Source organism: Mirounga angustirostris, unplaced genomic scaffold (assembly GCF_029215605.1).
Source record: "Mirounga angustirostris isolate CCGP_5_RB_7025 unplaced genomic scaffold, mMirAng1.0.hap1 SCAF_2, whole genome shotgun sequence".
Lineage (NCBI taxonomy): Eukaryota > Metazoa > Chordata > Mammalia > Carnivora > Phocidae > Mirounga > Mirounga angustirostris.
Window position 1 is genome coordinate 92,416,062 of NW_026991710.1, and position 25,530 is coordinate 92,441,591.

Genomic DNA, 25,530 nt, shown 5'->3' on the forward strand with positions numbered 1-25,530 from the left:
CTGAGCAGAAGGCAGACACTTAACGACTGAGCCACCCAGGCGTCCCAGAATTATTATACTTCTTTGAGCACTCTGACTTTTGGAATTCAGTGTTCTTACCTATAAGGTAAAATTGGCTTGGCAATCTTCCTGACACTCCCAACTCTGACGAACTTTTCAAATCCAAGACTGAGAAGCCTTTAAAGAAAACAAGGTAAAATAGATTCTGATTATTTAGAAAAACTTATAAAGCAAAGTTTACCTAATATTTATGTTATTAAAATTAATTTTATGTAACAGTGTATTTTATAGTTATAGAATTCAATCTGATATGCCTAAACTCAGTAAATGCAATGTAGCTAAGACTTTTTTATATAATGCATTTTATAGAGAATTTTAAAATTATATTGAAGGTTCATTAAATGTTTATAAAATAGTGATGTCAGTATTTATCACAAATAAAACTGTCTCTAATGACATAATAATATGGAAAACAATAGCTACCATATACGTAGCATCAGGATTTATTAGGAATGCATACCTTATTTTTACATACACTATCTCACTTAATACTCATTTCAGCTCTGCAGGGTAGTATCTAATCTTAGAGATGAGGACTCCAAAAGTGAGGAATTTTGCTGAGGCCACAGAGCTAATAAGTAGAGTCAGCCATGATTCAACCGAAGCAAGTCTGTCTACCTTCAAGGGCTATGATCATTCTTCTACATACATCACCCCCAATTAGGGCTTTGTGAATAAGCAACTCTCATCTACCTTTCCCTCTCATGTATCTTACAGCTCTGGTTCTAGGCTAGAAACAGAGTAGAGAGCTCAATGAATATCCAGTCCTCTACAACATCTGTCACTTCAAATGGGAATTTAAAGAGTTACAACACTAAATAAACTATAGCTTTCCACACATAGTCTTCCTAAATAATTTTGAAGCAGTTTGTTTAATGTCAATGGATGGATAGATTTCAACTTCTGTGTATTTCATAGTCCTCATCCTGGAGACAGTCAGCTACTTTTCAGTCTCAAAACACAGATTACATGTTTTCAATGCAATTTTACGTTAATTTTTTTATAATAGAGGGTGCAGTATCCTCATCATACCACTAAAATAGGGTAAAAAGTATGTTTTGGGGCACCTGGGTGGCTCAGTCAGTTAAGCATCCTCTTGCTTTGGGCTTAGGTCATGATCTCAAGGTCATGAGATGAGCCCCACCGCAGGCTTCACACTTAGCGTGAAGTCTGCTTGTCCCTCTCCCTCTGCTCCTCCCCATGCCTCGAGTGCTCTCTTTCTAAAATAAATAAAATCTTTAAAAAAAAAAAAAAAGTACATTTCATTTCTTCTCAAGAAACTCTTTGTCCCATCCTGTCCATTACAGTCAGAGCACATTGTCGAAAGGCACTGCTAAATGCTATTTTAATGTGAAGAAGTGTGTGAGTCTAGCCTATATGAAGTTGAGGTGTATATCCTAATTATAAATCCATACTTCTCAGGTCCTTATCAGAGGCTTAAACATTGAAGAATTTCTCCTAAATGTTTTAGTATTCAGTACTTACCTTCCTTCTTCATTCTACTTTTGTGATTTTTCTAACTTTTCTAACAGCCTACAGTTAAAATTTTCATCTCAAGCTGAGCAATCTAAACCTTTTCCTGTTTAGCCCCCAAGTAACTCCTCATTGTCTTGAATCAAAAAATATATTCAGTCTCTGTTTTAGATATTTAAGTCCTAATAAGGACTTAAAAAATATTTATATCTTGGGGTGCTTGGCCGGCTTAGGCAATAAGCATGTAACTCTTGATCTCGGGGTTGTGAGTTCAAGCCCCCACTGGGCACAGAGCTTACTTAAAAAAAAAGTTTAGGGGTGCCTGGGTGGCTCAGTCAGTTAAGCACTGACTGTTGATTTAGACTCAAGTCATGATCTCAGGGTAATGGGATTGAGCCCTGCATCTGGCTCCTCATTCCTCGCTCACTGTGCAGCCTGCTTAAGACTTTTTCTCTCCCTCTGCCCCTCCCTTCCCCCCCAACACATGCACACGTGGTGTGCATGCTCTCTCTCACTCTCTCAAATAAATAAATAAATCTTAAAAAAAGTTTCTATCTTTTATTCTAGGCCTAAGACTTTTTCATAAGGAAAGAATCAGAAATGGAGACACATTTATATTTAAGGATTTTTATCACAATATTATTTATAATGGCAAAAATCTGAAAAATGTTTACTGATCAAAATTGCTTAATTAGGAGTGCCTGGCTGGCTTAGTCAGAGAAATGTGGGACTACTGATCTCGGGGTCCTGAGTTCAAGCCCCATATTGGGTGTAGAGATTACTTAACTAATAAAACTTTAAAAAAACAGCTTAATTAAAGTATAAGCAGGGGAGGGGGGAAAGATGGCGGAGGAGTAGGGGACCCTATTTCAGCTGGTCCCCGAAATTGAGCTGGATATCTACCAGACCACTCTGAGCACCCACGAAACCAGCCTGAGATGTAAGAAGATCTGGATCTCCACAAAGAGAATATCGCAGGCGGTTGGTTTTGAGGTACGAAGTGGGGAGCCGTGATTCTGTGGGCAGATATCGGAGGATAAACGGCAGCGGGAGGGTGCCTGGCCGTGGGGATCCTACACCGCCGGTGAGTGACAGCCTCGTGCGCTGAGGACGGGCACAGACTCACAGACCGGTAGCGCCGGGAAAGGACTTTAGGGCAGCCCCCGGGGTGGAAACCCAGAGTGACGGAGTCGCGCGCACGCGAACTGGAGTCGCGCGCACGCGAACTGCAGCCGCCAAGACGGAAACCCGGAGCGGTGGGGTCGTGCCTGCGAACTGCAGCCCCTGGGGCAGAAACCCGGAGCGGCGGAGTTGCGCGGGCACGAACTGGGAGCGGCTGGCGGTTTTAAAAGCACAAAGGGCAGAGACGTGCCCTGACCTGGAGGCAGGACTGGGGGCGCTGCGGAGGGGCGCACAACCCAGGCCGCTGTAGTTTATAGCAGCACAGACAGAAACGGAGATGGTGTGGCCTGGAGGGCTCACTGAAGAACAGACTGCGGTCTCTCTGCTCTGAGGCAGAGGGTTGGAAATGGTCTCTTCTGCTCTGACTCGCGGAAGAGATGCAGAAAGCCGCCAGGGAAAGGCGCCAGAGAACAAAAGCCCCAAAACCTGATTCCCGCTGAGCCCATCCCCTGCCACAGGGGCACAGGGCAACTCCGCCCAAACAGGGTTGCCTGAGTAACAGCGCGGCAGGCCCCTTCCACAGAAGACAGGCTGGGAAAACAAGAGGCCAGCAACCCTAAGGTCCCAAGAAAACAGGTGCATCTTGCTTGGGTTCTGGTCAATAATTTGGACTCTATACATTCCTTCAAACACCCATCAACAGAATGACTAGGAGGAGGAGCCCCCAAAACAGAAAAGACTCAGAGATTATGACTTATGCTGCAGATTTACAAATGGATGCAGATATAACCAAGATGTTGGAGATGGAATTCAGGCTAGCAATTGTGAAGACAATGGCTAGAATGGAGAAATCAATTAATGGCAACATAGAGTCTCTAAGGGCAGAAATAAAAGGTGAATTGGCAGAACTTAAAAATGCTATCAATGAGATCCAATCCAATCTAGATAATCTAACAGCTAGGGTAACTGAGACAGAAGAGAGAATAAGCGACCTGGAAGACAATATAATAGATAAAAAGGGAAAAGAGGAGGCCAGGGAAAAACAACTCAGAATCCATGAAAATAGAATCAGAGAAATAAGTGACACCATGAAGCGTTCCAATGTCAGAATAATTGGAATCCAGGAGGGAGTGGAGAGAGAGAGAGGACTAGAAGATGTATTTGAGCAAATCGTAGCTGATAAGTTCCCTAATCTGGGGAATGAAACAAACATTAGAGTCCTAGAGGCAGAGAGGACCCCTCCTAAGATCAACAAAAACAGGCCAACACTCCGGCACGTAATAGTAAAACTTGCAAATCTTAGAACCAAGGAAACCATCTTAAGGGCAGTTAGGGGGAAGACATTCCTTACGTACAGAGGGAGGAACATCAGAATAACGTCAGACCTATCCACAGAGACCTGGCAAGCCAGAAAGGCCTGGCAAGACATATTCAGGGTACTAAACAAGAAGAACATGCAGCCAAGAATACTTTATCCGGCAAGGCTTTCATTTAGAATGGATGGAGAGATGAGGAGCTTCCACGACCGGCAGAAGCTGAAAGAATATGTGACCACTAAGTCGGCCCTGCAAGAAATATTAAGGGGGGTTCTATAAAAGGAGAAAGACCCCAAGAGTGATATACAACAGAAATTTACAGGGACAATCTATAAAAACAAAGTCTTCATAGGCAACATGATGACAATTAATTCATATTTTTCAATAATCACTCTCAACGTGAATGGCCTAAATGCTCCCATAAAACGGCACAGGGTTGCAGACTGGATAAAAAGACAGGACCCATCCATACGCTGTCTACAAGAGACTCATTTGGAACCTAAAGATACAACCAGACTGAAAGTGAAGGGATGGAGATCCATCTTCCACGCCAGTGGACCTCAAAAGAAAGCTGGGGTAGCAATTCTTATATCAGACAAATTAGATTTTAAACTAAAGTCTGTAATGAGAGACACAGAAGGACACTATATCATTCTTAAAGGTTCTATCCAATAAGAAGATCTAACAATTGTAAATATCTATGCCCCCAACATGGGAGCAGCCATCTATATAAGCCAACTGTTAATCAAAATAAAGAGTCATATTGATAACAATACGTTAATTGTAGGAGACCTCAATACTCCACTCTCAGCAATGGACAGATCATCTAAGCAGAAAATCAACAAGGAAACAAGAGCTTTGAATGATACATTGGACCAGATGGACCTCATAGATATTTACAGAACATTCCACCCTAAAACAACAGAATACTCAGTCTTCTCGAGTGTGCATGGAACTTTCTCCAGAATAGACCACATACTGGGTCACAAATCAGGTCTCAACCGATACCAAAAGATTGAGATTATTCCCTGCATATTCTCAGACCATAATGCTCTAAAACTGGAACTCAATCACAAGAAAAAATTGGCAGAAATTCAAACACTTGGAAGCTAAAGACCACTCTGCTCAAGAATGTTTGGGTCAACCAAGAACTCAAAGAAGAACTTAAACAATTCATGGAAATCAATGAGAACGAAAACACATCAGTCCAAAACCAATGGGATACTGCAAAGGCGGTCCTAAGGGGGAAATACATAGCCATCCAAGCCTCACTCAAAAAAATAGAAAAATCCCGAATTCACCAACTAACTCTACACCTTAAAGAACTAGAGAAAAAGCAACAAACGACGCCTAAGCCACGCATTAGAAGAGAATTAATTAAAATTAGAGCAGAAATCAATGAATTAGAAACCAGAAACACAGTAGATCAGATCAATGAAACTAGAAGTTGGTTCTTTGAAAGAATTAATAAGATCGATAAACCACTGGCCAGACTTATCCAAAAGAAAAGAGAAAGGACCCAAATTAATAAAATTATGAATGAAAGGGGAGAGATCACGACTAACACCAAGGAAATAGAAACAATTATTAGAAATTATTATCAACAACTATATGCCAATAAACTGAGCAATCTGGATGAAATGGAGGCCTTCCTGGAAACCTATAAGCTGCCAAGACTGAAACAGGAAGAAACTGACAACCTGAATAGCCCAATAACCAGTAGCGAGATTGAAGCAGTGATCAAAAACCTGCCAAAAAACAAGAGTCCAGGGCCTGATGGATTCCCTGGGGAATTCTACCAAACATTCAAAGAAGAAATAATACCTATTCTACTGAAGCTGTTTCAAAAAATAGAAACAGAAGGAAAACTTCCAAACTCATTCTATGAGGCCAGCATTACCTTAACCCCCAAACCAGGCAAAGACCCCATCAAAAAGGAGAATTTCAGACCGATATCCCTGATGAATATGGATTCCAAAATCCTCAACAAAATCCTAGCTAACAGGATCCAACAATACATTAAAAGGATCATCCACCACGACCAAGTGGGATTTATCCCCGGGATGCAAGGGTGGTTCAACATTCGCAAATCAATCAATGTGATAGAACACATTAATAAGAGGAGGGAGGAGAACTATATGATCCTCTCAATTGATGCAGAAAAAGCATTTGACAAAATACAACATCCTTTCCTGATTAAAACTCTCCAGAGTATAGGGATAGAGGGAACATTCCTCAAGCTCATAAAAGCCATCTATGAAAAACCCACAGCGAATATCATCCTCAATGGGGAAAAGCTGAGAGCCTTTCCCTTAAGATCAGGAACACGTCAAGGGTGCCCACTCTCACCACTGTTGTTCAACATAGTACTAGAAGTCCTAGCAACAGCAATCAGACAACAAAAAGAAATAAAAGGTATTCAAATTGGCAAAGAAGAAGTCAAACTCTCTCTTTTCGCAGACGACAGGATACTTTATGTGGAAAACCTAAAAGACTCCACCCCCAAATTACTAGAACTCATCCAGCAATTCAGTAATGTGGCAGGATACAAAATCAATGCACAGAAATCAGTTACTTTCTTATACACTAACAACGCAACTGTAGAAAGAGAAATTAGAGAAACAACTCCATTTACAATAGCACCAAAAACCATAAGACACATCGGAATAAACCTAACCAAAGAGGTAAAGGATGTATACTCTAGGAACTACAAAACACTCATGAAAGAAATTGAAGAAGACACAAAAAGATGGAAAAATACTCCATGCTCATGGATCGGAAGAATAAACATTGTTAAAATGTCTATGCTACCCAGAGCAATCTATACCTTCAATGCCATCCCAATCAAAATTCCAATGACATTTTTCAAAGTGCTGGAACAAACAATCCTAAAATTTGTATGGAATCAGAAAAGACCCCGAATCGCCAAGGAAATGTTGAAAAAGAAAAACAAAGCAGGGGGCATCACGTTGCCCGATTTCAAGCTATATTACACAGCTGTGATCACCAAGACAGCATGGTACTGGCACAGAAACAGACATATAGACCAATGGAACAGAATAGAGAACCCAGATATGGACCCTCAACTCTATGGTCAATCTTTGACAAAGCAGGAAAAAACATGCAATGGAAAAAAGACAGTCTCTTCAATAAATGGTGCTGGGAAAATTGGACAACCACATGCAGAAGAATGAAACTCAACCATTCTCTAACACCATTCACAAAGATAAACTCAAAGTGGATGAAAGACCTCAATGTGAGACAGGAATCCATCAAAATCCTAGAGAACATAGGCAGCAACCTCTTTGACATCGCCCACAGCAACTTCTTTCAAGATACATCTCCAAAAACTAGTGAAACAAAAGCAAAAATGAACTTTTGGGACTTCATCAAGATCAAAAGCTTCTGCACAGCAAAGGAAACAGTCAACGAAACAAAGAGGCAACCCACAGAATGGGAGAAGATATTTGCAAATGACACTACAGATAAAGGGCTGGTATCCAAGATCTATAAAGAACTTCTCAAACTCAACACACAAAAAACAAATAATCAAGTAAAAAAGTGGGCAAAAGATATGAAAAGACACTTCTCTGAAGAAGACATACAAATGGCTAACAGACACATGAAAAAATGTTCATCATCATTAGCCATCAGGGAAATCCAAATCAAAACCACACTGAGATACCACCTTACACCAGTTAGAATGGCCAAAATGGACAGGGAAAGAAACAACAAATGTTGGAGAGGTTGTGTAGAAAGGGGAATCCTCTTACACTGTTGGTGGTAATGCAAGTTGGTACAGCCACTTTGGAAAACAGTGTGGAGGTTCCTCAAAAATTTAAAAATAGAGCTACCCTATGACCCAGCAATTGCACTACTGGGTATTTACCCCAAAGACACAGATGTAGTGAAAAGGGCCATATGCACACCAATGTTCATAGCAGCAATGTCTGCAATAGCCAAACTGCGGAAAGAGCCAAGATGCCCTTCAACAGATGAATGGATAAAGAAGATGTGGTCCATATATACAATGGAATATTACTCAGCCATCAGAAAAAATGAATACCCAACTTTTACATCAACATGGACGGGACTGGAGGAGATTATGCTAAGTGAAATGAGTCAAGTAGAGAAAGTCAATTATCATATGGTTTCACTTATTTGTGGAACATAAGGAATAGCATGGAGGACATTAGGAGAAGGAAGGGAAAAATGGGGGGGGGGTGGAATTGGAGGGAGAGATGAACCATGAGAGACTATGGACTCTGAGAAACAAACAGGGTTTAGAGGGGAGGGGGGAGGGGGGATTGGTTAGCCTGGTGATGGGTATTAAGGAGGGCACGTACTGCATGGAGCACAGGGTGTTATATGAAAACAATGGATTGTGGATCACTACATCAAAAACTAATGATGTATTGTATGGTGACTAACATAACATAATAAAATTTAAAAAAAAGTATAAGCAGATCCTTGCATATGACAGAGCTAAGAAAAATTATATTTTCTAAGAGGATTTGATACCATAATCTTTTTTTTAAGATTTTATTTATTGGGGCGCCTGCGTGGCTCAGTCGTTGAGCGTCTGCCTTCGGCTAGGGTCATGATCCCAGGGTCCTGGGATCGAGCCCCGCATCAGGCTCCCTGCTCCGTGGGAAGCCTGCTTCTCCCTCTCCCACTCCCCCTGCTTGTGTTCCCTCTCTTGCTGTGTCTGTCAAATAAATAAATAAAATCTTAAAAAAAAAAAGAGAGATTTTATTTATTTATTTGAGAGAGAGATAAGAGTGTGAGAGCAGAGGAGGGGCAGAGGGAGAGGGAGAAAGAATCTGAAGCAGACTCCACACTGAGCACAGGGCCCCATGCAGGGCTGGATCCCACAACCCTGAGATCATGACCTGAGCTGAAACCAAGAGTCAGACGTTCAACCAACTGCGCCACCCAGGCACTCCAATACTTAATCTTTATGTGAAAAAAACAGGACACAAAATAAATAATACATTATGTTGAATGCTAAGTTTGGAAAATAAATGAGTATGTGTGTATGCACAAAAAATCTCTAAAGAAATATATTATCTGTATAGTCTGCATATTTTCCACCTTAAGCATTCATTTATGTAATTATAAAAGCTAATTTTTAAAAAGCCTACACATTTTGAAATAATGAGTTATTTCTCCTAATCAAACTTTTGTCATTTATGTCAAAATTCAGATAATTAAACATTGAGATATTGGTAAAATATATACTATTTTCTTTGCATTAAAAAAAAATTTTTTTAAGACTGTATTTATTTTATTTTAGAGACAGAGAGAAAGAGAGAGAGAGGGCATGCGAGTGTGGAGAGGGGTAGAGGGAGAGGGAAAGGAACAAGCAGACTCCACAATGAGGGTGGAGCCCAAAGAGGGCTTGATCTCATGACCCTAAGATCATGACCTGAGCCGAATCTAAGAGTCAGATACTTAACTGCTTAATTGACTGAGCCACATAGGTGCCCCTTTCTTTGCATTTTTAATAAAATTTTACACAATCACAAAAATTTTATACCTGCAGGACAGATTGTGATTATCTTCCTTATATCCCTCTTATTAAAATCAAAAACTTAATTTGACTAAACTGATCAGCTATTTTACTATTATATGCTCATACAGACAGGTATATAAGAGAATAACCTATAAGTTGGTTCTGCGATTTTAGCCTACTTCCAAGGTTCCTGAGTCAGAGACAAAGGATTTTTATTCATGGCACAGGAAACAGCATAAGCATCCACAAATATGCACTGGTTTCCCTTGGCCCCCAAGTCCAGTGGAAAGATACAGAAGGTCCAGATGGATGCCTGCACATGCAATGTGCTGAGCTGCAGAAAAGAACACTGAACTTGGAGAGCCACTATTCTTATAACAATCAGCAAGCAAACCTGCTCTTTGTCCTGGAGGGAGATACTACCTTGTCAGTCAAGGTTGCTTGCTGCAAACATAACACTGAGAAATGTCTTGGGTAATAGTGGTCAGGGCCTTGCATCCTTAGCATCCCAGTAGGGATGCTCAGGGTCCCAGAGCAGATCGCCTCCCTCAACAATATACATTTTAGTCTTACATGACTGAACTTTTTAGTGAGTATCTTATCTTTGTGCCAAAATGGTCAGGTTTGGTATTTGATTTTATCCTACTTACAACCTAATAAACTTAATTTATTACTGTTTCATTGATGCTGGCTCTTGAGTCAGAGACTAAGGCCTGGAATTTTTGACATACCCAGCAAAAATGTGCATGGACACTCAGGGCCCATGATGGATTGCCTCTCTCAACAATAACCTAAAATATTAACTACTGGGCACCTGGGTGGCTCAGATGGTTGGTTAAGCGTCTGCCTTCGGCTCAGGTCATGATCCCAGGGTCCTGGGATCGAGTCCCACATCGGGCTCCCTGCTCCTTGGGAGCCTGCTTCTCCCTCTGCTTCTCTCTCTGTCTCTCATGAATAAATAAATAAAATCTTAAAAAATAAAAATAAAAAATAAATAAAATAAAATATTAACTACTTAGGAGTGCCTGGTTGGCTCAGTCGGAGGAGCATGTGACTCTTGGTCTTGGGGTCCTGAGTTCAAGCCCCACATTGGGGGTAGAGACTAAATAAATAAAACTTTTTAAAAAATTAAAAATAAAATAAAATAATAAAATATTAGCTACTTAAATACACTAGTCATACCTACCCAAGAAGTACTCTGTCCACAGCTACATTAGTGGAAGAAGAAATGAGAAGTTTCCATGGTCTTGCATTTCCAACTGTAGGAACTTCACTCTTTTCAAATAGCTGTACAAAAAACAAAATCACCACTGCCAGCAAATAACTCTTTCCTGATCCAAAAACACCTAATTATTTTGAAGGAAGGGGAAAAAATAAAGGCAGTGTCATAAATAAATTTCTGAAAGCACAAGAAACATTTCATCCATCTGCCTTCCTCTCTCCTCTGTTTAAATTAATTTATTCAAAAAATATTCACTGAATGGCCACTATGTGCTAAGCACAGGGGATAAGGAGATAACCAAAGATCTCCACATTCAATGAGACCCTAGTCTAGTTGGGAAAACAGATAAAGTAAAGGAACAATGATAAAATGATAAGGTAAGTAACACTGTTATGGTATTAATTAAAAAAAGAACATTCCTTTCTGCTTTGGTGGAGATGGGAATGTTTCCTAAAAATAAGAAGTAGCAGAACGAAGTCTTTCAGCATAAGATATCCAGACGACTTAAATAAAGGGTCATTCTAGGCAAAGGCATGACAAAGTATGTAGATGTTACCTATTTGTATACAGCCTATAGCAAATAGGCAAGAGACGAGGCTGACAAGATAGGCAAGAGGATAAATCATAAGAGTTCTGCATGGTATGGCTAAAAAGTTTAAATTTTGTCTTGTAGGCCAGGGACAGTCCCTAAAGGATTTTAAGCAACAGAACTGACTTAGGCAGATTGTATTTTGTAAAAACTACTTAAGTGAAAATATTAAGAAAGGTAAAACTACAGGTAGATCAATTAGAAAGTGGTGTGACAGTAACTGTTACAATATTGTTACAATACTCTAATACATGCTAACTTTCCTGAGTGCCTCCCATGTGACAGGCACTGTTCTAAGACCTTTACCAACCAGTTAACTCATTTAATCTTCCAATCCTAAGAGACAGATGCTATTATCAACTCCACGTTACAAGGCAGGAAATTAAAAAGATAAGTAACCTGCCCAAGATCATATAGCTAATAAATAAAAGAGCCAGGATATAAACCCAGGATTCTAGCTTGAGAGCCCACCCTCTCACCAGTAGGCTATATGAAGGTATGGTGAAGGCTGGGATTGAGGTGATGCTAGTGATCTGGAGAGAAGAAAACCGATATGAAAGAAAGGTAGACACTAGAAGGGAAACATCTCAGTGACTGATCTGATGAGGGAAGATAAAAAGAGAGTAGGAGGAGGATTAAGAGAGTCACTTCATCTAGAGAGAAAGAGTAATCAAGGATGACTCCCAGACATCTAGCTTGGTCAACAGGGTGGATGTAATGTAAATCCTCAAAGTAGCACAAAACAGCTCTGGAGTGGAGGTCTGTGAGAGGAAATGAGCTAAAGGGGTGACAGAATCCAAATAGAATAATTAGCTCTAAGAGGGGAAAGTAAAGCTCCCTTACTGGGACAGAACCAAACGGGGTTAAAAAATAGATTCAAACTTAGGTAAATTGGAGGATGGCAGGATATTGAGAGGAGTTTCTGTTATAAGCTCCATTTCCTGTTTTAGAGGCAAGATCAGTTTCAGAGAGAGTGGGGCAGGGGCCAGGAGGGGTTATGAGAATGAAGGTTTGGAATAGCTGCTGGGGAGGATGAAAGAGTAAACTAACTAGGAATTAATAAAAGGCTTTGCTGCTCAGAGTTGAAGTTCACTCTGATAGTGCAACACATGGATATCTAGATCACATCTGGATGCTGTGAATAATGAGTGCATGATGCTACTCATTCATCAGATACGCTGCCTATTCTCCCTTTCAGGGTGGTCAGTTCTGCTCTCATCTAATAGTTTACTAAAGTAGGTTCAGATTCAAAATAATCTATGCAGAGTTTTTCTGGAATCTTGTCTGACTAGGAAATTACAAGCAGGCTAAGTTACAAAAGCTTATATAACAGGATATTTACTAAAACTATTATCTTTCTTACTTCTTACCATGTATGATCGTGATAGGGAGGGTATGGATTTGCAGTTCCTTCACTTCTTCAACATTTCCATGGGATGCCATCATTTGAGCTATCTGAATTAAAGCTGTAGCTTGATCCTTATTTAACTTGTGTGCCTGAATTAATTCACTAGCTAACTGCAACGTTGCTTCTAGGCTGAGAAGTTCAAATTTTGTGTTGATATTTGAGAAGGCTGGTGGGATAAATCTTCTCTTATTGACTTTCTTGTTGTTAACTATAGTTGATGAAGACCTAGTATAAAGGCAGCAAAAAAAAAAAAAATCAAAGAAAAATGAGCGGTTTTTGAAATAGGTAAATAAACCTATTCATAGCTTAACCTTCACTTCATACGCATCCCAGAGAACATTTTTTTAAAGGCATAAATGCATATATGCCCCAATCTGAAGGAGGGGGAAAGAGAAGAGAACTAACGTTTGTTGACCATCAACTATGTGCAAGTACTATGCTGAGCATTTTACATACTATTTGATGTAATCTTAAAAACAACATTAGGAAGTAATTACCCCAAATAAAGATACAGAAATATTAAATTTTTTCCCAAAAAGCACACGGATAATAAGTGGTGCACTGACCTAAAGCCCATGTTCCACTATATAAGGCTGACAGATAATTAATATAGCCTCTATTTCAGGTAATACTGCAATAAATAAATTGGCTTTATTTCTATTTCTATAAAGAAATTCTATATAGAATGAATTCATTTCAAAGATTAAATAACAAAGATAGATAATAATATAATGGAATCAGAAGGATTTTAATTTTTTACCTAGAACTTCCATAAAATTCCAAATTAGAAACTATACTTTTTCTACCATTTTAGTGAATTTAATAGAATATCACTTCCAATATTTTAAAAAGGGGTATGGTACTTGAAAAATTAAAAGTAAGTTATAGGTTATGTCAAGAATAAAGTTAGCATCAATATACATTACTGAATTCAACCTGTAAAAGGATTCTTTTAGATATTAAATCATTTGAGGCATAAAAATACAAATGAATAAAAAAATTAACACTCAAAAAAGTCCTTAAAATATTATTCCTTGACAAATGGAAAAAAATTGCAGTAACATCCTTTTATTTTTAACTAGTGACTAACAGTAATCTCATGGTCTCTGAAAGATAATAAGAATATTGTTGGCAAAAATTTATGTAATGTACTTTGATTTCATTTTCAAATTCACATTTAGTCACATTTTGGAATACCAATGACCCAAGGGTAAAATAATGACTTACATTGTTAACAAGTACTGTGTTAGAGGTAGAGTAGCTGGATTAAAGTTGTCCTGAATGTTTTTCAAAGTGGTCAGCTCTGTGCTAGCATTACAAACCAACAATGCATGGACCACTACTGTAGAGAGAATGCAGAAAATGAACATTTAATATAAAAAAATGGATCATAAAAAAACTATTAAAAATGTTCAGTCGGGTGTCTCAGTTGGTTAAACATCTGACTTGATTTCAGCTCCAGTTGTGATCTCAGGGTTATGGGATCGAGCCCTGTGTTGGGCTCTGTGCTGGGCATGGAGCTTGCTTAGGATTCTCTCTCCCTCTGCCTTCCGCCCCTCCCCAAATGTTCATATAACTCAGAGCTTGGCTACTGAATTAATCACATGACATAAAATAAACTCTTAAGTATATATGGAGGTCCTTTTATCCATTAAACTACAATACTACCCGCTTATTCATACTTTTCATAATGGGTATCCATAAATTGCATAACTTAAATAAAATTTAGACTTCTATACGTCAGCTAATGAGCAAGAACAACTGTTCTGAGTTAGTGCACGGTGACACTGCTTGACAGTTCCAACTAATAAGCAGACCATCTTGTGCTGTACAGTAGTTATTTGTGTAATTTCTGAACATTTTATTTGTGCAACTATTTTATAGGAAAATATGGAAAGCATAAAGTTAGAATGCTGATATGGGGGAAAGAACTGCAATAAATACGAAAATATGCATATGAAAGTGACATATTAAGTAACAAATGTTTAGGTAATTAGGCTTTTACTGGACTCAAGCTAGTTGACTAGCTTTTTCAGTTCCTGAAGAAAAAAATCAAAAGTTAAAAATGTATATGAAATACTTGAAATGGGGACGCCTGTGTGGCTCAGTCGATTAAGCATCTGCCCTCGGCATAGGTCATGATCCCAGGGTCCTGGGATCGAGCCCCGCATCGGGCTCCTTGCTTAGCAGGGAGCCTGCTTCTCCCTCTGCCTGCTTCTCCCTCTGCTTGTGCTTGCTCTCTCTCACAAATAAATAAAGAAAATCTTAAAAAAAAAAAACTTGAAGTGAATCATTAAATGTTGTGTCTCTAATTATAGACCAAATTCAACTATCAGGAATTATTCCAGAGATCAAGAGGCATAAAGTAATCTATAGATTCTTAGAACTGGATAGGGATTCAGGCTACTAAAACTTCCTTTATTAAAAAATAATAAGGATGGGGGTGCCTGGGTGGCTCAGTCATTAAGCGTCTGCCTTCAGCTCAGGCCATGATCCCAGGGTCCTGGGATCGAGCCCCGCATCGGGCTCCCTGCTCCGCGGGAAGCCTGCTTCTCCCTCCCCCACTCCCCCTGCTTGTGTTCCCTCTCTCGCTGTGTCTCTCTCTGTCAAATAAATAAATAAAATCTTTAAAAAAATAAAAAAAATACTAATAAGGATAGTAGCCTACTATCTTATTAAAACTTTCTCAAAATAAAAATCATACCTTCCTGTTCCATTGCTGGCAAAATCCCTGTAAAATCTACAAGACCTTCTCAATGTAAAAAGAAATGATGTGTTTACTAAGTGTACCCTATTAGAAAAATAAACCAAAAGAATTAAAAAAACCAAGAGAATCAGAACTTAATGTAAGAAATGATTTAAGAAAATTCTTCTTTATACTTTTAATGTTTATATTTTTAAAAATCAGTTATATAAAAATCAACTTTAGGGGAGCTTGGGTGGCACAGCCAGTTAAGTGTCCACCTCTTGGTTTCGGCTGAGGGTTGTGGTCTCGGGGTCATGAGATCGAGCCCCGCACTGGGCTCCGTGCTCAGTGTGGAGTCTGCTTGAAATTCTCTCTCCCTCTTCCTATGCCCCCCCACCTCTCTTTATCTCTCTCTCAAATAATAAATGGATGCATTTTTTTTTTTTTAAGATTCTATTTATTTATTAGAGAGAGAGACAGCGAGAGAGGGAACACAAGCAGGGGGAAAGGAAGAGGGAGAAGCAGGCCTCCCACCGAGCAGGAAGCCCGATACGGGGCTCAATCCCAGGACCTTGGGACCATGACCTGAGCCGAAGGCAGATGCTTAACCGACTGAGCCACCCAGGTGCCCCAATAAATAGATGGATCTTAAAAAACAAATCAACTTTAACAAATACTTAAGTGAGGGTTCAAGATTTTATTATATTGTTAGCCCTCTGAGACTTGAACTGCAGAAATATTTATATATTCAACTTTTACACATATTTTCAGGAAATAGAGATGGATGCTTTTTTTTTTTTTTGTGAGAGAGTGTGTGTGAGCCAGGGAGGGGGGCAGAGGGGAGGAACAAAGGGAGACGGAGAGAGAGAATGTTAAGCAGGCTCCAAGCCCAGTGCAGAGCCCCACCCTCACAACCCTAAGAACATGGTCTGAGCTGAAATCAGGAGTCAGACACAGCCGACTGAACCACCCAGGCGCCCCGAGGTGGTTGGCTTTTTGTTGGCCTTAATCAAATAATCCCACACAAAGTTAGCATCCTTGCTCACAATGCATCTTATGTCTATCGTTCTTCTTTTAATATCAATTAATATGGGCATGATAACACTTACCGTTAGTGGGCCAGTTAGAGGGGAAATAACCTTTCAAAGGTAGTAGCTCCACCTCATTGATAGATGATGGTCCAAAGAAAGCACTACATGCAATAAAAGTATCCAATTCAAAGTCCAGGGTTTTTGAAACCACCCAAAGATCATCTGAAAAGACAAACATTTTTTTTTAAAGATTTTATTTATTTATTCATAAGAGACAGAGAGAGAGAGAGGCAGAGGGAGAAGCAGGGAGCCCGATGCAGAACTCGAACCCAGGACCTGGAATCATGACCTGAGCCGAAGGCAGAAGCTTAACCATCTGAGCCACCCAGGCACCCAAGACAAACATTTTTTAAAGAACTCAGAACTATGCTCAATTCAAAACTACTTTGGATTTCTTACATGCCTAGTCATATGTTATTTCTCCAAAACCAAAATTAGTTATTATCTACCAGATTCCACCCAAACTAAGATCTGAATAAGTAACATTTTCATGTTTTAATGCAATTACTTTTATGTTTTTAAAGTTATTTTATGATTATATTAAAAAATATAAATAAAGCAACATAACATCTAACTCATCTTTCTTATAAAACAACTTTATAGCTATATCAGACTTTCCCAAGGTAGAACATTAGTCTAAAAAGATGCTCTGCCATATAATGGTTTTCATGCACAAATAAAGTTGGCAATCTGTGGATAGAATACAAGTTCTCTTAACAGACTTCTACTTAACTGATGCTCTAGATTAATTAATGTTCTTCTTTCTGTATAACATGCCATCTCCACAGCATATTGAGTACTCATAGCTAGTAGGCTATTTCCCAGAATACCTGTACACCGTTTCTACCACCAGTTGAGTTAATACAAAGAGTCAATTGTATTTGTTCTAAAACTTATTTATACCAGTTGGATTAGTTATAATATTATAACTTAATCAGATATTATTTGAACCATTATGAGTATGAAGAAAAATAATTGTTGCTTTAAGAAAATTAAATAATTTAGAAAGACTTAAGATTTGCTTTAAAAATTTTAGCCACAAAACACAAAAAAACTGCCTTTGACTCAAGTATAGATGAGATATATGTAAAAGATTAGAAGAGATTGAAAAAATTTAAATCACTCTACACTTAGATTGGTTCACACGTTCTTGCTCCATGTTTAAGAATTCAGAGTGGTAAATCTTTTTTTTTTTTTTAAAGATTTTATTTATTTATTTGACAGAGAGAGAGTTAGCGAGAGCAGTAACACAAGCAGGGGGAGTGGGAGAGGGAGAAGCAGGCTTCCCGCTGAGCAGGGAGCCCGATGCAGGGCTTGATCCCAGGACCCTGGGATCATGACCCGAGCCGAAGGCAGACGTTTAACAACTGAGCCACCCAGGTGCCCCAGAATGGTAAATCTTTATGGGTGGTGTATTTGTGGGTATGGTATATACAAGATAAAAATGATCACCAATCAAAAAACCCATAGTCTAAGCAAAAGCCTTAATTCTTCATCAAAAGATCATTAAATAAAAATATATTCAAATATTTTAAGTTTAAATGTTCATATGCATTATTTATTATAATCCTTAACTTAAATGAACTTTGAAAATTAACTGACAAATCACGAGTCTCAACTGCATCATAAAAGATCATTTACTGGCTACATTCCCATCTTGGAAAGTCCAATGCATCAGCATATTTAAGGTTCTGAAAAATCTTAGATTAAGGTTATTTGCTTAACACAGCATTTTCCAAATTTATTTAAACACAGAATCTATTTTTTTTACATTGACTTTTATCAATACCCCCATAGAACTATTGTTTTAGAAAATGTTTATACTTTAGAAAAAGCTGATTTATATTATAGTATATTTTATATTTAATTTTTAAAAATATTTGCCGGGCGCCTGGGGCTCAGGCAGTTAAGCATCTGACTCTGGATTTCAGCTCAGGCCATGATCTCAGGGTCGTGAGATCGAGCCCCACCTGGGGCTCTGCGCTGAGCTTGGAGCCTGCTTAAGACTCTCACTCTCCCTCTGCCCCTCCCCTGTTCTCTGTCTCTCTCTCTCAAAAAGAAAAAAAAAATGCCAACTGAGGTAACATATAAACAATTTATTCCTTATTTGCTAATATTTATTTAATCTAACCATCACCACAATTTTTAAAAAGATCTCCAATTCAATATAGTTGACAGAAAAAAATTGTCCACCTTTCCTTTCTCTCTATATCCCACTGATATGGCAGGAAAAATTTAAAATACAAATCTAATATAATGTTAGAAAACAGCCAGTGGGAAAGGGAAAGGCATGCCTACCTCAGAGCAGTGAGATTCTTACAGAAGCCACAAAGAGAATAGTAAAGGATGATGATAAAAATCTTACAAATTTAGGAAACTCCTAATCCTTTATAGATGATAGAAAGGAATTCTGGGATTGGGGGAGAGAGGAAGAGTTTTCCCAGCAGATTCCCAGGATAACCCCAACTTCACCACCAAGGGGACAAGGAGGAATTTTGAGTGTCGAAGGTCAGCTGGGACATTAATTAATGGATGATGGAATAATCCTATCACTCTTGGAACAGCTGACTCCAGGATTTGTTTTGAGGCTAATTTAGTCTTTGGCTAAAACAAAGACTGCCAGGAGGACTTTAAGATAGAGAAACAGGGCAGCAAACTACATAACTACTGCCACCAGAGTTAGACAAATAGATCAGAATCTATTGGCAGGTCATGTATCTATGGGAATATATTTTTTTTTAATAAAATACAATAAGCCTGGTGCACCTGGCTGGCTTGGTGGAGCATGTGACTCAGGGTTGTATGTTTGAACACCACGTTGGGTGCTGAGATGACTTAAAAAAAATAAAATCTTAAAAAAACAATAACAACACTATGGACTCTGAGAAACAAACTGAGGGTTCTAGAGGGGAGGGGGGTGGGGGGATGGGTTAACCTGGTGGTGGGTAGTAAAGAGGGCACGTATTGAATGGAGCACAGGGTGTTATACGCAAACAATGAATCAGGGAACACTACATCAAAAACTAATGATGTAATGTATGGTGATTAACATAACATAATAAAAAAAAATAAAGTAAAAAAAAAAAAAAAACAGTAACAACAAAAAACCCCACACAGTAACACATATTATATTCTGGGTCAACAGACATTTTAAATGTCAGACAGGTGCTATTATTATCACCATTTTATTGATGAAGGAAGACTGAGGCCCAAAGAAGTTAAATAAATTATCCATAGATACAAGGCCAGTAAATGGCAGATCTGGGACTAAACCCAACTCCCTGACCTCACTGGAGCTAACCAGGCTGGGGTCCACCTTCACCCATTTGCATTGCCAGAAACAGCAGCTGATACCACCAGGGGAAAATTCGTTTACAGGCCAAAATAATGAGACATTTAAGAAGAACAAAGACTTCAAAGAAAAACATACTGGATTACAGAGTCCTACAGAAAAGGAAATACCAGAACAGATGGACAAATAATTTAAATTTAGCCTGAAAAGAGATTTTTTTTATGAGATAAGAGATGATAGTAGCAATGCAAAATAAGACCAAGAAAATAAGGAAAAAGAAATGAACAAAAATATTAGGTTGAAAAATATTGTAGTTGAAATAAAGTTATAACTGATGGGATAAACAGCAGAATGGATATATCTGAGGAATAACTAAGCAATTTAGAAGACCATACTGAGGATGTTTCCCAGAAAGAAGAAGGGACAAAAGCCCAGACAATATAAAAGAAATGTTGAGAGTCAAAGATGCTAATATTGGAAAAGTCCTAGAGTGAGAAATAAAAATAAAATGAAGATTATTTGAAGAAATAGTGGAAATCAATTTCCCAGAATTTAAAAAATAGAAAAGATAAAAGACTTTAGTATTTTTTTTAAGACTTTTATTTATTTATTTGAGAGAGAGAGATAGAGAGAGCACAAGCAAGGGGAAGAGGGAGAAGCAGGCTCCCCACTGAGCAGGGAGCCCCACGTAGGGCTCGATCCCAGGACCTGGGACCACGACCTGAGCCGAAGGCAGACACTTATTAACCGACTGAGCCACCCAGGTGCCCTGACTTCAGTATTTAAAAAAAAAAAAAAAAAAAAAAAACAAAACACCCTATGGAGATATAAATGACATACAAAAAGCTATATATATTTAATGCTTATACTGGATGAGTTTGGAGATAGAGGACTTTAGACTTAAAAGGCCAACAGTGTGCCCAAGAGGAGAAAAAGGAAAAACTCTTATTTAGATACATTATAGGGAAATATAAGACTAAAAGTCAGAGAAAAATTAAAATTCTAAAGCTTCCAACCAGAAAGAGCAAATAACATGTAAAGGAGTAAGAATCATAATGCCACCAGATTTTTCAACAGCAAGCACATAACCAAGTATGTTAATATTTACTTAAAACATATAAAATTGCTGCTTCTGTAGGCCCAAAGTATTAAATGAAAAGAACTTAAGGGGCGCCTGGGTGGCTCAGATGGTTAAGCGTCTGCCTTCGGCTCAGGTCAAGATCCCAGCGTCCTGGGATCGAGTCCCGCATCAGGCTCCCTGCTCCCTGGGAGCCTGCTTCTCCCTCTGCCTCTCTCTCTCTCTGTCTCTCATGAATAAATAAATAAAATCTTAAAAAAAAAAAAAAAAAAGAAAAGAAAAGAACTTAAAACCTAGAATTCTAAATGTAGCAGAACTATCATTCAAATATGAATGTACAATAAAAATATTCTCAAGTATTCAAGGCTTAGGAGGTTTACCATTCAAAGACCTACATTCAAAATAGTTTTTGATGAAATATATTAATGAGAAAAATCCAGAAGATGCTAAAAGGGAAACATGAAATAAATGTAATTAAATTACCTTGGACAAGTTTAGAGGCCTCTTTTAAAAGGTAGTTATGTTCAAGGATAGGAAATAAATCCATACTAACCTAAAATTTATGGATTTACATTAGTGCTATTCAAAGTAGTCTATCTTAAATAGTTTTGTTTTTGGTCTGCAACATGAAGTTTGTGCTAGAATGCAATCAACAAATCAATATAATGCTTCCTTCATTCAGAAATTTAAAATACAACTGACTCCTGAACAATATGGAGGTTAGGGGTGCTGAACTCCCGCAGTCAAAAATCTGCATATAACTTTCAACTCCCCCAAACTTAACTAATAATAGACTACTGGCCAGAAACCTTACAGATAGCATAAACAGTTGATTAACACATATTTTGTGTGTTATATGAATTATATGTTATATTCTTATAATAAAGATAGAAAAAAATATTAAGAAAATCATAAGAGAGGGGCGCCTGGGTGGCTCAGTCATTAGGCGTCTGCCTTCGGCTCAGGTCATGATCCCAGGGTCCTGGGATCAAGCCCCGCATCAGGCTCTCTGCTCAGCGGGGAGCCTGTTTCTCCCTCTCCCACTCCGCCTGCTTGTGTTCCCTCTCTCACTGTCTCTCTCTGTCAAATAAATAAATAAAATCTTTAAAAAAAAAAAGATCATAAGAGAAAATATATTTATAGTACTGTACTGAATTTATTAAAAAAGTCATGTATAAGTAGACCTGCACAGTTCAAACCTATGTTGTTCAATAGTCAAGTGTATGCTCTTTAGGAATTCATTTATATAAACCTATAAACAAAGAGAAGCAAGATGCTGATGAACACAGGGATGAAAATGATAATCACTTTAGGAGAGACAGCCAGATGAGTTATTGGGGTTACTCTATATTAAACGTAGGTAGCTATAAAGGTACTTGATTTTGCTTTGGTTTATAGATTCACAGACACATTATTTAAAATAACTAAATAATTAAAGCAAGCTACATGAGGACCAATGATAGGAGTAGGTCATGAAACCAAAGATAATGATTAACCCAATTTAGCGCATCTAAACACCTTAGAAAAAATTCTTTTAAGGATTTTACTTCCAAATATATAAAACTTGTGGTCCATTGTTGTCAAATTGTGCAATGACAGAAATATCAAGAAAATCATTGCATTTTCAGTTTATTTTTGATATTAGGTCAGAGTACAACTGAATTAATATAGTTATTTATATAATGCTGAGAAGCTAGTACAATTTCTTAAACAAAATTAAATAGATTTGAGGATCCTTTAGTAAAGTTTTTTAAAAAACTAAAATTTTAAAATATGCGTTTTGGAAATGGTCCAATTTATTATACAATAATTCACAATATATGCTACTATTAAACAGTATTTTATAAAACCTCTTTAATATAAAGAATTTACAGAGCTGTTATGTAACTGAGATACAAGGCTAGACTCAGTTACCAAAATGATCAATTAACTTACTTTTGCTGTATGTTGAAGAACTTTCCTTCCGACTCAGCTTAAGATAAAGTTTGCTTTTAGGTTCAGTATAAAATTCAGGATTTACAGTAGTAAACTTCTTTAGTTTGCCATACTGCTTTCTTTGAAAATCAATTCCTTTTCTGAAAAATGAGTAAAAAATAAAAATGAATTTAAGTATTAAGGTACAAATTTTTTACTGAGATATAAATGTCATACAACATTATAGTAGTTTCAGATGTACAATAAAATGGTTTGATATATGTATATATTATGAAATGATCACCACAGTAAGTATAGTTAACATCCATCACCACAGGTACAAATTGTTCTCCTTGTGATGAGCATTTTTTAAAAAATTTATTTATGTATTTGGTGGGGGAGGGGCAGAGAGAATCTCAAGCAGACTTACCGCTGAGCACAGAGCCAAATGTGGGGCTCGATCTCATGACCCTGAGATCAGGAACTGAGCCAAAATCAAGAGCTGGACGCTTAACTGATTGAGTCACCCAGGTGCCTAAGAGGAGCACTATTAAGATCTACTCTCTTAGCAACTTTTAAATATATAATACAGTATTATTAACTACAGTTACCATACTGTACATTATAATTCCAGGACTTACTTTATAAGTGGAAGTTTGAAGGTACAAATCTTTTTCTTTTCATCTTTAAAATACAATATTAAAAGGAAAGAACCAGGGTGAATGTATGTTTATGTACTTTCATACATGTACACAAAATAAAAAAGTATTGTGTCAAAGGAAGAAAATAGCAACCATCACAGAATTATTATTAGTTTTAAAAGAGACTGAGATAGGAAAAGTATCCAAGAAGTATATAAAAGAGTATATCTCAGTTTTAATAACTATAATAAATTATCCCCATTATTTCCCTATTTTCTAGGTTATTATGATGATTAAATGAAATAATACATGCAAAGTGCTTAGAAGAGTGCAGAGCATGTATGAACTCCCCATAGATGTTATTAAATTACCATGCAAATGTTCATTATAGCTACATTTTGGATAATCCCACTTTTATAAGACATGTTTCCAAAATGTAGCATTCTGGGGGCACCTGGGTGGCTCAGTCCTTAAGCGTCTGCCTTCGGCTTGGGTCATGGTCCCAGGGTCCTGGGATCGAGCCCCACATTGGGCTTCCCACTCAGTGGGAAGCCTGCTTCTCCCTCTCCCACTCCCCCTGCTTGTGTTCCTGCTCTCACTGTCTCTGTCAAATAAATAAAATCTTTAAAACAAAACAAAACAGGGGCGCCTGGGTGGCTCAGTCGGTTAAGCAACTGCCTTCGGCTCAGGTCATGATCCCAGGATCCCAGGTCCCAGGATCGAATCCCACATCGGGCTCCCTGCTCAGCAGGGAGTCTGCTTCTCCCTCTGACCCTTCCCCCTCTTATGTGCTCTCTCTCACTCTCTCAAATAAATAAATAAATAAATAAAATCTTTAAAAAATAAAAATAAAACAAAACAAAATGTAGTATTCTATTACCCTATAAAACTACCTAGTTCAGGCTTATGAATGACCACTATTATCCTGCACTGATAAAAATTATTCTTATGGTTGATTGTGACTGTATATAAAAATGATTAGAGGGGCACCTGGGTAGCTTAGTCATTAAGCTTCTGCCTTCGGCTCAGGTCATGATCCCAGGGTCCTGGGATTGAGCCCCACGTCGGGCTCCCTGCTCTGCGGGAAGCCTGCTTCTCCCTCTCCCACTCCCCCTGCTTGTGTTCCTCTCTTGCTGTCTCTCTGTCAAATAAATAAATAAATAAATCTTAAAAAAATTTAAAAAATGATAAGAAAAATAGCATGCCTGCCAGTCACCTTCATATTGTTGACACTGCTTGATGTTTAGAGGGGGCCAAATATAGCTTTAGAAAATTATTCCCATTTTACAGTTAGAAAAGCTGAGGCTTTAGATACTTTTAGATATTTTTTCTATCTCAATCTCTTTTAAAACTAATGATAATCAGGGCCCCCTGGTGGCTCAGTTGGTTAAGCATCTGACTCTTGATTTCAGCTCAGGTCCATGCTCAGTGGAGAGTCTGCTTGAGATTCTGCCCCCCCGCGCCTCTGCTCCACCCCCAACTCGCTATCTCTCTCACTCTCTCTCTAAAATAAATAAATAAACCTTTAAAAAAAAACAAATGATGACAATCATGTAAGGTTATTATTTTCTGATATAATTACAGGCATTATTTGGTACCAAGAAACATACCTCACCAAAAGTTGGCATTCCTCAAAGAGCGGAATCTTTTGACTTCTTAAGTATAAGCCAATACTCTTTATATCACTTAAAACCATGCTAGGTAGACAGTCTTCTTGTGTTAAATATTCTGGGGTCATTTCTTCAAGCCACTTGAAAAATTTACATCGGTCAACTTTGGGTCCATCACAGGTATAAAAGAGACGACCCTAAGAGGAAAAAGATACTACAATTTAGTAAGAGAAATTTTATATTTTACTGTTTTTGTATTGTGTTTGTCAAGACTTGTGTCTGGCATTAACGTACTCCAATAAATTATTCATTATACAAGTTAATCTTTTTATTAATATCAATTTAAACACATTAAAATTTAAAACCACCTACCTTTCCATTTATTTTCTCCTTATCAAAAAATTACATTATCCTGAGAATATAAGCTTATTTGAAAAATAAAATTTATTGTTTTCCCCATTTAAAATGTTCACTATAGAAAACCAGAAAGCTACCCAGAAACAACTACAAGAA

The 25,530-nt window shown here is 38.0% G+C and overlaps 1 protein-coding gene across 9 annotated transcripts in view; it reads right to left on the reverse strand.

Annotated features, from left to right (window-relative positions):
* ZGRF1 (zinc finger GRF-type containing 1) overlaps positions 1-25,530 on the reverse strand; it is a 104,597-nt gene that overhangs the window by 20,596 nt on the left and 58,471 nt on the right. For 6 of the 9 annotated variants that reach the window (XM_064584971.1, XM_064584976.1, XM_064584969.1 and 3 more), the window contains exons 17-23: positions 25,018-25,214; positions 22,788-22,927; positions 16,501-16,644; positions 13,933-14,047; positions 12,668-12,930; positions 10,673-10,832; positions 100-177 (exon numbers count right to left, since the gene is read on the reverse strand). In XM_064584971.1, the coding sequence (XP_064441041.1) occupies positions 100-177; positions 10,673-10,832; positions 12,668-12,930; positions 13,933-14,047; positions 16,501-16,644; positions 22,788-22,927; positions 25,018-25,214 (1,097 nt within the window). The remainder of the gene's footprint in view (positions 1-99; positions 178-10,672; positions 10,833-12,667; positions 12,931-13,932; positions 14,048-16,500; positions 16,645-22,787; positions 22,928-25,017; positions 25,215-25,530) is intronic. The other 3 variants (XM_064584972.1, XR_010409497.1, XM_064584973.1) reach the window with 3 other exon arrangements.